The 15,495-nt window shown below is 41.0% G+C and overlaps 1 protein-coding gene across 2 annotated transcripts in view; it reads right to left on the bottom strand.

Annotated features, from left to right (window-relative positions):
• The window catches only part of LOC311232949 (phosphatidylinositol-binding clathrin assembly protein-like), a 61,258-nt gene that overhangs the window by 16,119 nt on the left and 29,644 nt on the right, over nucleotides 1-15,495 (bottom strand). The window contains exons 7-11 of one of the 2 annotated variants that reach the window (XM_084319787.1): nucleotides 10,650-10,756; nucleotides 8,726-8,767; nucleotides 6,536-6,621; nucleotides 4,469-4,529; nucleotides 2,939-3,060 (exon numbers count right to left, since the gene is read on the bottom strand). In XM_084319787.1, coding sequence (XP_084175913.1) covers nucleotides 2,939-3,060; nucleotides 4,469-4,529; nucleotides 6,536-6,621; nucleotides 8,726-8,767; nucleotides 10,650-10,756 — 418 coding nt within the window. The remainder of the gene's footprint in view (nucleotides 1-2,938; nucleotides 3,061-4,468; nucleotides 4,530-6,535; nucleotides 6,622-8,725; nucleotides 8,768-10,649; nucleotides 10,757-15,495) is intronic. The other variant, XM_084319788.1, reaches the window with a different exon arrangement.

Consider the following 15,495-nt stretch of genomic DNA (forward strand, 5'->3'; position numbering starts at 1 on the left):
CCTTTTCTTGACTCCTTCTGTATCACAAACAGTACTGTATTTGCAAATCTGGTATGTCATAAATGTATAGATGTAGCAGTACTGACTATCTGTATGTCATGTATGTCATATATGTCCTGATGAATTGAAAATGGGGGACCCTGATGTAAACAAGACGAAAGTCTTTCTCTGGTCTGCATCCCCTTAACAATTGTGTGTATTGAGCTGTACTGTATTGTACCCATTCTACAATCTGTTAATAAAGTTTTCAATCAATCAAGCTTAGCGGCTCCGTTGCTGTGCTAAAGCAAGTCTCCTCTCAGCCTCCTTAGCCAAATTGAAATGCCCAAACTATATGGCAAGGTCCGTGAGCAAGTGGAGAAAAACTCAGTACAATTAAACATTATGCAACAACCACTGCAAACGTCAAGTGAATCGTCAAGTAACGTCATTGCTATAGCTGTGACTAGCTGCTCTAGTCTATACTACTACTAGTCTACCGGTCACAAGGTATGAAGGTATAGTCAAAATCCATACCGTAGCGCAAATTCATACCGTTTATACCGTCCACCCAGCTACCAAGCAAGAGTCCAGGCCAACTCACATTACTTTACAACTTGAAATTAATTGGCCTTTCATTCAACCCAAATGCAAGTTCTGACAGAGGAAGATATTGCCTAAAACCTTAAAGGATGCTGTTGGGTGATTTTTGAGGCAGTTGTGTTACTTAGAGAGAGAGAGAGAGAGAGAGAAAAGCAAGTCTCCCATTTCCCACACTTGGGGGTACTTGTATCAATACTTGTATCAACATTTTATGGGCCAACATAAAACTCAGTGCATCATTCATTGTCTATGGAGCCAGGCTCCCCAGAATTTACATCCAGGTCATTTCACAGGTTGGTGGGTTCTCTAGACATGTAGCGTCAGGAGAGAGCGTTGCATGTTCACAAGCATCCCAGGGCACAGGCATACAGTATATCACATCTGAAAATGGGTGTCATTCCTCTGCCAAATGGCCGTTGTCGTCTTCCACCTACAACTTCTGCTTTGGCCGGAGCTGCATCAGAGATGTGAATAAGGTTTTGCTGCAACACAATGAGATGGACTAACATTTTGTTTCTTAGCAGCAAAGGTACATTGAAAATGAGGCCACTGTAATGGCCCTTGTGAAAAGTATCATGTTAGTGTGATGGTCATTTTAGTTTGACCATGGTACCGGCCATTGTATAAAGAATTGACCGGGTACTGGTAAACGTTATGTATCACCATGGGACCACTGCTGTTATACCATGGTTTAACCCACGGTAATATGGTATTTCCATCATCCTAGTGACCAAAACATTATGGGAATACGATGATACTTTTTCGTAAGGGTACTACAAACTGGATCTGAGCACCACTGGCGCCATGGATTTGCTTCATGCCGTCTTCAGTCGGACCTACAGCATCTAACCATGCCCACTCTACTTCAACCTGCTCTGAGTGGTTCTCCTGCGGCCTTGAGCCATCATCTTGTATTCCATCCTGCATACCAGCGCTTGTATTCCTAATTTCCTATGCTTCTTTGTTCTTAGTTCTATTTATTACTTTCATTTTAAATTGTTCTTATATACTTTGATACTATTGCTAGTTGCTACTATGTATATGCATATATGCTTATATTACATGTATTTATTTCTGGAGCTTTATAACCCCTGTCCCTGTCTCCCTGTCTCTCTGTGAGTGGATGTCTCGAGTGATAGTGTGTTGATATACAGCCAGCCCACCCCTGGTTTCTCTCCTCCACAACACCTGTGGTGCTTTTCCCCCTATTGCTAGGTTTTAGTGAGTCGTTCCTCATCTTCATTGGGGACAGTCTGGGGGCGTTGCATGTGTGGACTTTATGGTGGTTTTTGTTCTGGATCTATTGTGATGTTTCTTCTTGACCCGTAAAGCCCATGGGGGCAATTCCATGTGATATCAGGCTATACAAACACATTTGATTTAATTTGATTTAATAGTGGACTGGCCATTGGGAGAAATCCTATTGGGCCGGTAGGGCTGCACGATTAATAGTTTTTTTAATCGAAATCGATTGTGATTTCAGACCATTGTGTGACTACCTGTAACTGTTTTAGCTGATCTTTTTAAAATAATTTTTAAAGTTTTTTTTTAAATTTTTACTCTGGTGTTTAATTTTCTGTGAATATCGCTTGTATTATGTGCCGTTTACATTTTGTACAATCGTCGTTTCTGTAAATAAGGGAAACCTCAGAAGCTTACGAATTTAAATAAAGGTTGAAATTAAATGAAAAAACTCTTTCCCAAAGCCAGAAAGCAGGGAACTAGACCTTGTGATATCATCAGGTGTAACATCAGGAGCTGATGTTTGTCACATCTAAACCAGAACGTTCCTGTGACATTTACTGTTTCCTCATCTTCTATGGAGAAGCTCCAGACTTGATACTTGATGACATCACAAGTTTGAGTCTTAGCTCTCTGGTTTATTTACATTTACATTTACATTTAGTCATTTAGCTGACACTTTTATCCAAAGCGACTTACAAGTTCTGTACAAAAAGTCATCAGGAAGGGCACAACTCTATCAGCTGAGTAACAATGTTCATCAAAGTGTTGAGTGCTACAGTGTAGGTTAGTTTATTAGGACAAGTGCATGACAGTAAGGTTAGTTAGTTAGTTTTTTTAATCTTAATTTTTTCAGATAATGGTTGAAGAAGTGCGTCTTTAGTCGACGGCGAAAGATTGGACGGGTTTCAGCTGTCCTAACTGGGGTGGGTAGTTCATTCCACCATTGTGGGGCAAGGACTGAGAAAAGGCAGGTTATCCTTGATGACTCCTTTATGGCTTTGGGAGACTTGCTGCATGTTCACAAAACTTTGATTATACCATCCTAGACCACAGGAATAATATGATCTGGCAGGCATACAATACAATTTTGAAAACAGATGTGCAGTCTTACTGGTTGTTGACGGTTACGACGGGTGAGAAGAGATCTCCTCCACTGCTGTTGGCACTGCCCACTGACTGTGTACTGGGCGACGCATTAGGAGTCTGCATATCAATCACCTTAGGACCATCCTCCTGTGCGTGAAGGGAGACACAGACAAGGACCAGTGGTACGTTATAGATAAAGAAAAGGATTGTTTCATAATGAATAACCTTGTCTTATTTTGTATAATATAGCAGTTAATATGGTTTGGAAATCGCCCTGTGGTCATTTGCTGGTGGAGGGTCTGATTTGCTGGTGGACAGGATCCGCCCTCCCTTTGCATTTAATTCACCCCTCTGGACACAAAATCGAACACGCCACCAAAAGGATAAAGCAGATTTATTATGCTCATTATTCTCACACATATCCCAAAACTACAAACTGTCTTTAGTTAAAGAGTTGCGACACAGCTGATTACAACTCAGTAAAGTGATCATCACTGAGCTGTATTTAATACTCCAATAATATATATGACATCACACATTACTCTCTTAAAGGAACCCTTAAAGTTTCTAACCAGATTAATTAATACAAGACATGTGTGAGATTATGGACATAATACAAATAATGCTTTCTTTTTGGGGGGTGGAGTGTTCCTTTCATTTTTCATCTCTCACAGGCTCTCACATTTTTCATACATTTTAAATTATTTTATGCCATTAATGAAAACCCACTGCTGGTGGCATTCAGAGTGCACACAGTCTATTCACATTATCTCAACATCTCTGTAGGCTATTGTCCAGCAGGTAGACAGTGGCAGTGGATTACAGCGTACCGAGGAATCAGGGCATCTGCCAATTCATTTTGAGAACAATAATGTCCAAAGCAGAAAGGAGCACAAGAGCTCCAGACAGGGCCAACCAGGTACATTCTCCGGGCCCTGGGCCAGGATGGGCCCTGGAGGGCCCTCTAATGGTCCATAGACTAATGATTTGAGGTGGTGAGGGGGACCCGATGGGATATCCCAGGCACAGGCACCGCACGCACAGCAGCCTGGGCTCCAGATTCATGAACAGCTCAAAAAGCCATCTTATTACTGCACTGTGCTTGTAGTATAATTAAAATGTTCACTAAAATATAAGCAAAAAAGCACATTTATTAAACCAAAGGGAGAGCAGTGGGGTGTCAACCATGATGTCACGGTTTCTCCCACCAACCATGAAAGTGATTTTAAATGAGTGGTTTTAACTGCTAGCTATAAAGCAGGATGATATCGCAATGCTTGTGGCAATGACTATAAAATGACCATTACTATTAAAGACAGCTGGCATTGGCCATTTCAGAGCTCTCTGTCAATCAGACATTGGTACAGGATATATCGACATGATCTACAGATAGATCTACATGTCAAATTGTAGATTTGCAGAGTCTGATTACGACAATAGTGATATTTCATTTTATGGACCCAATCTACACCCCATAGAGGCAGTATAATTATCAGTTGAGATATTGTCCAATATGAATATTCCCTCTGCTTTTTTGTGTGTACAAATGTCTGACCTTGTGTTGCAGCCTGTTGTCATCCGTCTTGTCTTCCATGTGGCTGAGAGATATCCCTGTGCTAGAGAGGGAGAATACGGCACTGGACAGGGTGCTGGATCTGAGGGTGATGCACACAATGCCACACACACAATACCATACAGCAGTGGTGCCCAACCAGTCGATCGCGATCGACAGGTAGATCGCGGGCTGATTTCAAGTAGATCTTGATTAATAAAATTTGATTATTAAAAAAGAAAACTGTTTTTTTTTTTTGTTTTTTTTTGCTAAATCAACTCTTCCTCTCCTTGTTAACTACAACAAGCAATGCTGTTTGTTATTTAAGATGAGGTCGGACTCGGCACTGACAGATTTGTGTTCATTATGCTGCTTTTATAAAGCCTCAAATGACGGCTTACAATATACAATTTTGGCTGGTAGCTCTCGGGCTAGGTGGTAAATAAAAAAGTAGATCTTGGTTCAAAAAAGGTTGGCCACCCCTGCCATACAGTATACACACACACAATACCATACAGTATAATTACACACACACACACACACACACACACAATACATACAGTATACACACACACACACACACACACAATACCATACAGTATACACACACACACACACTACACAATACCATACACACACACACACACACACACACACACACACACACACACAATACCATACAGTATACACACACAATACCATACACTATACACACACAGAATACCATACAGTATACACACACAATACCATACAGTATACACACACAGAATACCATACAGTATACACACACAGAATACCATACAGTATACACACACACAATACCACACACACGCACACGCACGCACGCACGCGCACGCACACACACACACACACACACACACACACACACAATACACAATACCATACAGTATACACACACACACACAATACCATACAGCAGGGGTCGGCAACCCTAGGCACGCGTGCCTGCATAGGCACGCGGGGGCATTTGCATAGGCACAGGGGGCAGCAGTAAAAAAAATTTTTTTTTTTTTTTTGCTCTGAAATATTATAGTGAAATATTTTGCACTGTTGTCGCATTTATCTTGTTGAAATCCTCCCACAGGTTCTTTTTACTACCACATATTTAATTGAGACCCTTTATTTGTTTATTATTTCAATTTAGCTGGAAATACATTGCTACATCATTCAGTAACATTTGCAGAGCCTTATAAGAAAAACATTATTACGGTCACCATTGTGACCAGTGGGATTAATCAACAATTTTTATTTTTCTATTTCATTGAACATTGCACATGTTAAAAGCCATTTTTTTACTCAAAATGTGAGTATTACCAAGTCAACTTGTGTTCTTAAAACAATGACAATAAACATAGTTTTATTAGGTTGAAATAATGTGGTTGTGTACTTATTTTTCTGTTAACTTATTATGGATTGAAAACTGAAAACCTTAATGCACAGTAACTGAACTCAATATTTTTAAGTTCTGGTAACTTATTATTATTATTTTTTTACAGTGTAGTCTTGCGATCAATCAAAACTTATTTACACGATATACCTCACATTCACCCTCCATTCACATCCTGGTGTTCTCCATTAGGCCTGTAGGTGGAGCTATGACAGCACACGTACAGTACACACACCGATGGTGTGTGATGTGTCCAAAAATGAATGGGCAAATGTGAGTGAAATGGTCGCACTGTATGCAGCTGTTTGTCTGCATTGCATCCCCCCCCCCCCCCCAACTCAGATTTAGGGTTGATACAACCATCATAATAATATTGTTAATAATAACAATAACAATAATGATGTAATAATGTAAAAATGATCATAAAAAATACCTGATTATGAGAAAAAAATATTACGATGCATGGAATATTGTTGAGGCACACTAGTTACAACTATATTTCAAACAGGCACTCCATGTCAAAAAGGTTGCTGACCCCTGCCATACAGTATACACACACACACACGCACTCCACACGGACACCCAGGGTTGCAAAGCCAGTAGAACTTGTGCAGTTGTTGAAAGGCTATTACTACTGTACATGTTTTTGGAGTTGGTCTTACCTGCTAGCAGTGGTGAGCTCCTTCATCTTCCTCCCCTCCAGAGAGGCTAGGTGCTGCTCCAGTGCCTCCAAGAGAGAGCTAGGAGCCTGGGGGAGGACGGGTGGGGGGGGGGGGGGGGGGGGGCAGACATTATTACCAAGACAGGAGATCATGGGTGACTAGGCAGATGGGAAAAGACCTCTCTCTCTCTCTCATTCTCATTCCTTCTCTATTTCCCTCTTACACACATGTAAAACACACACACACACACACACACTTGCACACTCGCAAAGACACACAGTCACCCAGAGCAGCTCCAAAATTAACACATCATCCTCAAACTTTTATCCACGTCTCTAGATTACAACTAGCCCGACACGTCACACCCGCAGGGGGGGGGGGGGGGGGGGGGGGCTTAGCTGGCGTATAGCCTCCCTGGGTCTGACGTGTCACGGCTAGACTTAGAACAGATCATTTGGTTTCATCGGGTTTGGTTGACGAGCATCATGCACAGAACAGTTCTGGGTCATGCAAAAGCAAACCCACAGCAGGGCTGGCCGGTCAAGACAGAATAGAGCACTGTTCCTGCAGGGCTCCATTAGAGTACACAGCGAACCATCTACTAATAAGCTCATGCGCAAGAGTGCAAGGAACGCTCTCGCATACGTTAAAAACACACACGCACACGCGCACACACACATGTAAAAAGTACAACCCATAAATGAAGAGTTAACCCGTGAATTCCACTTCATAAGGCAATTCAAATGTAAATACCACTGATTTAATTAGTTTTTCAAGGTTTTAAATGGCAACCGCCGGGTTGGGTAGGTTGCGACAATTTTGTCCTAAAGACTTTTGTTTGTCTCAATTGAGGAGGAGGCGACTGGAAGACAAAGACGTTAACTCCCTGAAAGGCAAATGTCCGGTGAAAAGCAGATATACACATCAGGCAGCCGGTCAGCATCGTTTACAGTGAGAGAACAGTATGGATGGGCTCATTTGGATAATATGTGATACCAGCGTTTTCACCCAGAGTCTTGCATTTCAGTCTCAGAGAAAAGCGTAAATCTAAGACACGACAAGCAAAACAATTAAAATAAATAATAATAATATTTCTTGTACTTATTTTGGGGGGGGGGGGGGGGGGGAGAAAAATGCGAATTCTGGATATCCTTCTTCAGAGAAATCTAGAATATGTCTAAGAGTTTAAAAGTAAAACAGACACAAATCTAGAGCTCAGTATAGGCATGGGTTACTATGTAGTTGAATAGGGGCATATAAGGTCTTCATAAGCACTACAAACATGACGTATTTGTTGATGAAAGTAAAAAAAAATTATTCTTTTTTAAATTAATTTCCTTTCTGATATTGTAAAGATCCAACCGTGTGCCCATTGAAAAAGGATGAGTCATGTATATTGTGCAGTGCCTCTGATGGCCTCAGGTACACCTATCCAAGTCATATTTGCAGAAATCTATTTGGTAAAAACCATTCGCTGCTCTCCCCACAGCTAATGCAAAAGAACATCATCTTTCCAGGATACAATTCTAAGAGTGTTAATTTGGATTTCCAAAAAAAATAAAAAACGTTTTTTTATGTGGAGTTTTCTTTTCAGAATTGTTTTGTTCTTCAAAACATTTATAAAAAAACAACAACGTTTACGCAAGAGAAACTAGGGCTTGTGATATTTGCGCTCGGGTTTATGCTAGAATGTCTTTTGAAGGTGGCAGAGTTATGTGCCACTGTTAAAAAATGAAACACGGGCACACGCTCAGCCCAATCATTAACAGAGCAGAGGTTAGAAAGTTAAGTAAAAAAATACTGCAATCAAATATGGAGCAAAATGTGTTAACATTTTCATTCAAATAAGAAAAACAAAAGTAGATTATATTTCTTTACGATAGTGTTAAAAATATATATATATATATGTTGCAAATGGGCGCTCAAGGAGTTGAAGGTCAAGGCCCCAATATGGGCTTAGATATTGGTTCCTCCCCAACTCTACTCTATGTACAGAAGAGCAGGGAGAAGAAGAAGAAGGGGTTAAAAGAGAGCGAAGGAGTCAAAGGTCGGGGCAGCTGCAGGTTGAGACGGGGTCTGTAGGGTGAGTAGGGAACGGGAGCGTTTAGAAATGATGCATCATGGGATTGACTGACTGATTTGACTGGTTGATTGGGTTGATTGATTGATTGAGATGAGATGTAGACTGACCTGTGTGAGATCGGGGCTGTCGCCCTGATCTATCCCAACTCGCTGTGTCACAAAAAAGGAGGGGGAGGAGGGAGGGAGGGAGGGAGGGAGGGAGGGAGGGAGGGAGGGGGGAGGGAGGAAGGGAGGGAGGGAGGCAAAACAATAAAAAATAAACCAAATGTAATAAACAAAGGAATAAACAAAAAACCAACAAACCACAGAGTAAAAAGGGGGGTAAAAAAGTCATGTGAAAGAGGAGGAAGAGAGGAGGAGAAGAGAGAAGGAGGGAGAAAGAAGGAGGAAGAGAGAAGGAGGGAGAAAGAAGAATCAAACTGAAGCATCCATTACTTCATGCAGTGGCTGGAAAGAAAACAAACGAAAGACAACGGAGGGGGGAGGGAGGAGGGGCGCATGCACACGCATACACACAGAGATATATACAGGTACATACATATACGCACGCGCATGCGTGCACACACACGCACACACACACACGTGCGCACACACACACACGCACACACTGAGATCTGGAGACTGGTTTGAAATGAATGGTGAAACACACTGACTGGTTGAGAGCTGGCGAGGCAGATAAGGCAGAGAGACAACAGGTCGCGCGTGACTGGGAGGTGAAAAACATCCAAAAGGAAGACACTCAACTAATGTTGACTTTGAACGGAAAGAGAAGGAGGGGGGGCACAAATGACACAAACAAACAAACACATTTTGTTAGACAGGTAAATGAATGGGCCCTTCAAGTCAACGTTAGTCCATTTTTTGGATCGAGCTGCTGACACCCTTCCATCGCCCCAAACCTTCTTCCAAAACAGGAACCAAAACCAAAGCCTTTGAAGATAATGCTACTTAGTCTCCAGAGCATTTTTTCTTCTTCTTTTTTTTTTTATACTGTGAAGCCATATGAATAACAGTATTGGTATTAATTGGATATCATAGGCTACGGCCAACGACAAAATAAAGAAAGGAGGGAGGAAATAAAGGAGAGGGAGAGAGATAGAGCTAGGCATGCAGTGCAGGCATGTGAACAGGCAGCACGCGAGGGGTCCTTAAACTGGAGGCTCAGACTGAGCTGCTTTCCGATAGGCTGGCCTCAACTGTTAACTACTGTTTCGGGGGGAAGCCCCTAACCAGCCCAGGGCAACAGAAGGACAGAGAGAGGAGAAAAGCTGAAGGCAAAGTAGACGGACAATAAGGAGAAGTAGTCCCTGGACGCTGATGTAAGATCAGTTTCGGCTGTCCTTCCTTACAGCAGAGGTAGGGAAATACTGATCCTAGATCTGCCCCATAAGGGAATTTTCACTAGAGTGCATCTCAATAGCTTAAACCTGGAGTGCGGTTACATATAAATGGACGTCTGTTACATTAAAGCCCTTAGGTCACACAAACAAGCCCATCACTGCCAGGTAAATCTAGTCTACTACTATTCAGCTCTGGCAAACCAATCATTGCTGGTTGACGTCAAATGCATCCAGTGTGCCAGTGTGGAAATGTCTTCACAGACACCAGATTTAAAAACTCTGGTGTACTGCGAAATACAGAGAGACGTACCTGGCAGTGACGGGCTTAATCAGCATTGTGTGAACTCATTTGTTGAGGGATCGAATGTAACGGATGTTCATTTATGTGTAAAAGTTCTGCACTGTGGGTTTAAAGTGGATTCCTCCCATGTCGTGTCAACTCTTCCTCTCCTAACGTGATCCGAAAACACACAGGACAGGTCAAAGTTACACGAAGAACTAGAACCAGGAAAAGATTCCATATCGTGCATACTCAGTCCAGTTCAAGTCAACGTATATGGAGAAGAGAAGAGAAGAGAAGAGAAGAGGAGAGGAAACCAGTGTAACTCATTCAGATGCACCCTAGACAGTCTAGTGGTGTCTTACTCAAGGCCTCTCCTCCGTGGAAGACCAGCAGGACAAACAGACATTACCTCAGCCACTTTTAGGAACTCAGACAGCTTGGTCATTCTGTTGAGGAAGGTCTTGTAGATCTCCAAAGCTTCTTTACACTGGTTTTTCTTCATGTCAAAGTACTTCTCTGGAGGGTAGAGGCAAGAAGCAAGATCAGTCTCAAAATCTCTATTATATTTATTTGTCAAGTATACAACAAGGTGAGGAACAAGTAACTTCACTTACCTGCTGAGCCAGCAAAAAGAGAAACTTCTGGCTAAAATAGCTGTCAAACGAAAATAACGAATTCGGCTCACATATTTCATACCTCTAAGATTAAGAGTACTAATTTGAGATAACTGCTCAGGTCACGTGGACCATATACACCTCACTATGATTTATGAGCCAACCTGGTCTCAGATCAGAACTCTTATTGAGTTGATAAAGGATTTGCACTACAACTCGTACACCTACTGTGAATTGTACCTAAATTGCACCTCGTCCCATTTCTCCATTTCTGCCTTGCACTATATAGTATTGTATATTAGTACACTGCACAGTATTGTATATTGTATGGTAACTACGTCTATTCTGCATCGAACATTGTACATATGTCTAAACTGAACACTGTGACCTCTTTTTTTTTTTACTTCTAATTTTACTATGTTTTTATTTCATACTTATCTTGTCTTGCACAGTCTCTGGAGCGCAACAGTAAGAAGCATTTTGTACAAAAGTATTCTGTACTTCTGTATGACAACTATTAAAGAAACTTGAAACTTGAACTTTAAGATGCTTCATGAATACGAACCCATAGCATTCTGTCAACCAATCACAACCCAGGGCAGTATTCAAAACTAAGCCACCCACACAAAGGATGATTGGCCAAGATGATTTTAAACCCTCATGGTCCTCATATCTCTGTTCGTGAGGGTTGAGTTGGCCTTTCTCTTCTCTACCCTGTAGAAATTTGTACTTGGTCCAAATTGTATTTATTGGGTTAAATTACTTTATGCCACACAAACAGAGGCTTTATGCCACAAAAGGCTGCCCCCTCTCTCCACTCCTTTTTACACTAGCTATCAAGCCACTTTTATTTTATTTGCATGCTTCAGATACCTTATTATTATTATTGTACATTCCCAACACCTACACGTCTCTACCCACCATTGCGTCCATTTTAGAGGGTTTTGGAAAGGTATCAGGGTATAACTCAACGTCTCCAAAAGCTTCTGATTTTCCATCAAAAGACAATAAATATAGATTTTTATAACATTTTTATTTTATTTTATATTGTATTCAATTAAATTCAATAACATTTGTATTAAGAACACTTTCTTTAAGAACCTTGATAAAAATCATATCTAATTTTATTAAGGAAGAATTTCTTTACAGAGACACAAGGATGTGGAAATGGAGATGTCACTGCAGTCATATATTGTGTCATAACTTGTGAGGAATTGGCCAAAATCCATTTCCATTCGATTTGGTCCCTGAACTCTCCACCAGTGCAATCTGAGCATGTGTCATACCCCCTCTCCTATTGGGAGACTTACTGATGACTTAGCCTCCAATATACTGTATTAGCCTTGCAGAGTCCCAAGTCAGTTGATAAACTCATTTGGGCATACAATCTATACGTGCACTCCTATTGGCTCCAAGATCATCACCTGCTCGAATCACTCGAGGTCACTAGGCTGAAATCATTCTCCTATGCAGAGAGTTGGATGAGGTTCCACTGTCAAACATCTCTGTTCAAAGAGGAAGTAAACTAGCCGGTGCTACCTTTACTTGTATTTTTTCCCATAACATATTGAATAAATAATATTATATAATTTCCCCCTCCTTATTTTTTGTCTCTTTTATAAATTAGAACAAAATATGCGTTGAAAAAAAGTTAAATCATTTAATTTCATGGCGTCTATGCACCCTTGTTTATTCAGTGTCCATGGAAATGGCGATGAACGCAGCCATAAAAGTATGGTTTCCTTACACAGAAAAGATAGTCCATTTACTTTTCTGATAACTACATGACTACATAACTTATTTGTGACACTCTGTATACACCCAATTCAAAGTTATAGTCACATTGTCTTTCAAACTAATTTGATTGCGGTTGTCTGAATTCGGTACACATTTTTGTTATCTTGGTGAGAGGTGTTTAGCAGGCTGACAGCTCTGCGTAGGAGTGTGGGCTGAAATGTTATCTGACCTGCAGCGTCGAACCTTACCTGCTCTGCCTTGAACTATTCTGAGTGGTTTCTCCTGCCCCCTGGGGCATATGGCCCTGAGCCATCGTCTTGTATCCCATCCTGTATATATACACTTGCAGTTGTTCTTAGTTCTATTTATTACTTAATTTCACAATTCTCTTATATACTCTGATTCTATTCACATATATGCTTATTACATGTATCTATTCTATTCACATATATGCTTACTACATGCATCTATTGCTACTGTATGTCCGCCCATCACAAACACGCAAACTGTCTAACGTCTGTCCCCGTCTCCCTGTCTCCCTGTGAGTGGATGTCTCGTGGTGATGACCGGAGTGGTGGACGTCCCGTGGTGATGGTCAAGAGGATGCGATCCTCTCTACGTCGCCCCCATACCTCAAATGCTTTTTTTGTTTTGTTCTTGATTTATTGTGATTTCTTCTTGACTTGTTTAAAGAAGACGTGTCCAGCCCATGGTGACATTAACGTGTGTTGTCAGGCCTTACAAATTAATTTGATTTGATCTTGTTTCTGTGAGGTGATGAGAACCCAAATAGATTTCTAGGTAACGACAATGCAGGTAACTGGATGCAGTTAAATGTAATATCTTAACTATTTCTGATCGCAAGACCTCAACTGCATGAAAACATAATCTGGGTTGATTGGAGATTATCTCTCTATGAGATTACCTGTCTAATTTGCAACATGTTACTGCTACATAGAGAGAGTGCGTTTTGGATTATGTAATCAGATGACAAAAATCAAGTAAATGTAATCCCCTCAGTACCTATACCTAATTTTGTAGCCCATTTTAAACAGAGATGCTGCAGTATTGTCCTAAAGCAGGCTTTTCTACGCTAAACCAATCACTGTGTGGGGGCGGGACCTGCAACACAACAGCGTCGGTGGTGGTTCTGTCAAATGCACCATGGATACAAGCAGCACGTTGTCTCAGGTCTCCTGCCTATTGTATATGACATGACCACTACATTACATTTACATTTACATTTAGTCATTTAGCTGACGCTTTTATCCAAAGCGACTTACAAGTTCTGTGCGACAAGACAGCAAGAAGGGTATAACTCTATCAGCTGAGTAACAATGTTCATCAAAGTGTTGCGTGTTACAGTGTAGGTTAGTTTATTAGGACAAGTGCATGACAGTAAGGTTAGTCAGGGTTAGATTTTTTTTTTTTTTATCATTTCAGATAATGGTTGAAGAAGTGAGTCTTTAGTCGACGGCGAAAGATTGGACGGGATTCGGCTGTCCTAACTGGGGTGGGTAGTTCATTCCACCATTGTGGGGCAAGGACTGAGAATAGGCGGCTTCTCTTTGATGACCCTCCCGGAGCTTGGATAGGAGTGGGTCTGAAGCGGCCAGAAGATGCAGAGCGTAGGGGTCTTGAGGGTGTGTAGTTAGAGACCATTGACCGGAGGTAGGTGGGAGTGGTTCCCTTTGCCGCACGGTATGCCAGGTCGAGGGCCTTGAAGCGGATACGTGACACCACTAAACACCTCAACCATAATTATTGTCTGCCTTCATAGCCCCAAATATCTGTGATAAACTGGATCTTTAAAAAATTACCAGAAGCTTTTGTTTGTTTTTGAAAGGACACACAGCTATTTGCCATCATGAAATCAGAAGCTGCCGTTCGAAAGACAGGAGGGAATGTTCACACGAAGATAACAAACTATCCAGAGTACTTTTAATTTGGCTGACGGCACAGGCAGACTCCTGGGGCAGGAGTCACACTAGCTGAGGGAAATATAATCAATTTGACATTAATTCATGATTGATGAGTTAAGATATGCTTTCTCTAGGCTTTTGAAATGTGCGCAGTTAGAGGTGAAATTTTAACATTCTGATGATCATGAATATGTCTGTAGGCTACTAATCTCAGGTAGGCTCCATATTAACACATTAACTGCCACACTTATATCCATCAATGTATGATCACTGCCACCAGTCTAAGCCTATGGAGATGTTTACCTTCTTTGCAGGGCTATAACTTTTTAAATTGTATTGCTAAATTGACATTACTATGGCTCATTCAACATCGATTATCTATCGTTCAGGATGTGGGAACGTTATACTTTTTCATTCATAGATTCATACGAAAATACCGTCTAGAATATAAATATGTTTTTATCGTTTTCTGCAGTAATTCCTAGAATGTGATTTATAGGCATAAACGCATATATAGATTATCAACTGCCGTTTGTTGGCGATACACGCTATATTAAAAATGTCAACTGTACATGATCCTAAACGTTATGACTTATCATGCACGGATGAACGGGGGGGGTCGTTTATAATTCCGTGATCGTCAGTAAATGCTTTATGTAGTATGGGTGATATATTGATCAGAGCAGTTTGCATGAATAATAATAAACAAACGCGCTGAAAATTACGTCAGCGTCCTCTTACCGTTTTGATTGATTGATTGAAAAGTTTATTAACAGATTGCAGAATGGGTACAGTACAGTACATCTCAATACATACAATTGTTAAGGGGATGCAGACCAGAGAAAGACTTTCGTCTTGTTTCCACCAGGGTCCCCCATTTTCAATTCATCATAACATATATGACATACATGACATACAGATAGACAGTACTGCTACATCTATACATTTATGACATATCAGATTTGCAAATACAGTACTGTTT

Source organism: Notolepis coatsorum (genome assembly GCF_963971535.1).
Source record: "Notolepis coatsorum genome assembly, chromosome: 8".
In the NCBI taxonomy this organism is placed as follows: Eukaryota; Metazoa; Chordata; class Actinopteri; order Aulopiformes; family Paralepididae; genus Notolepis; species Notolepis coatsorum.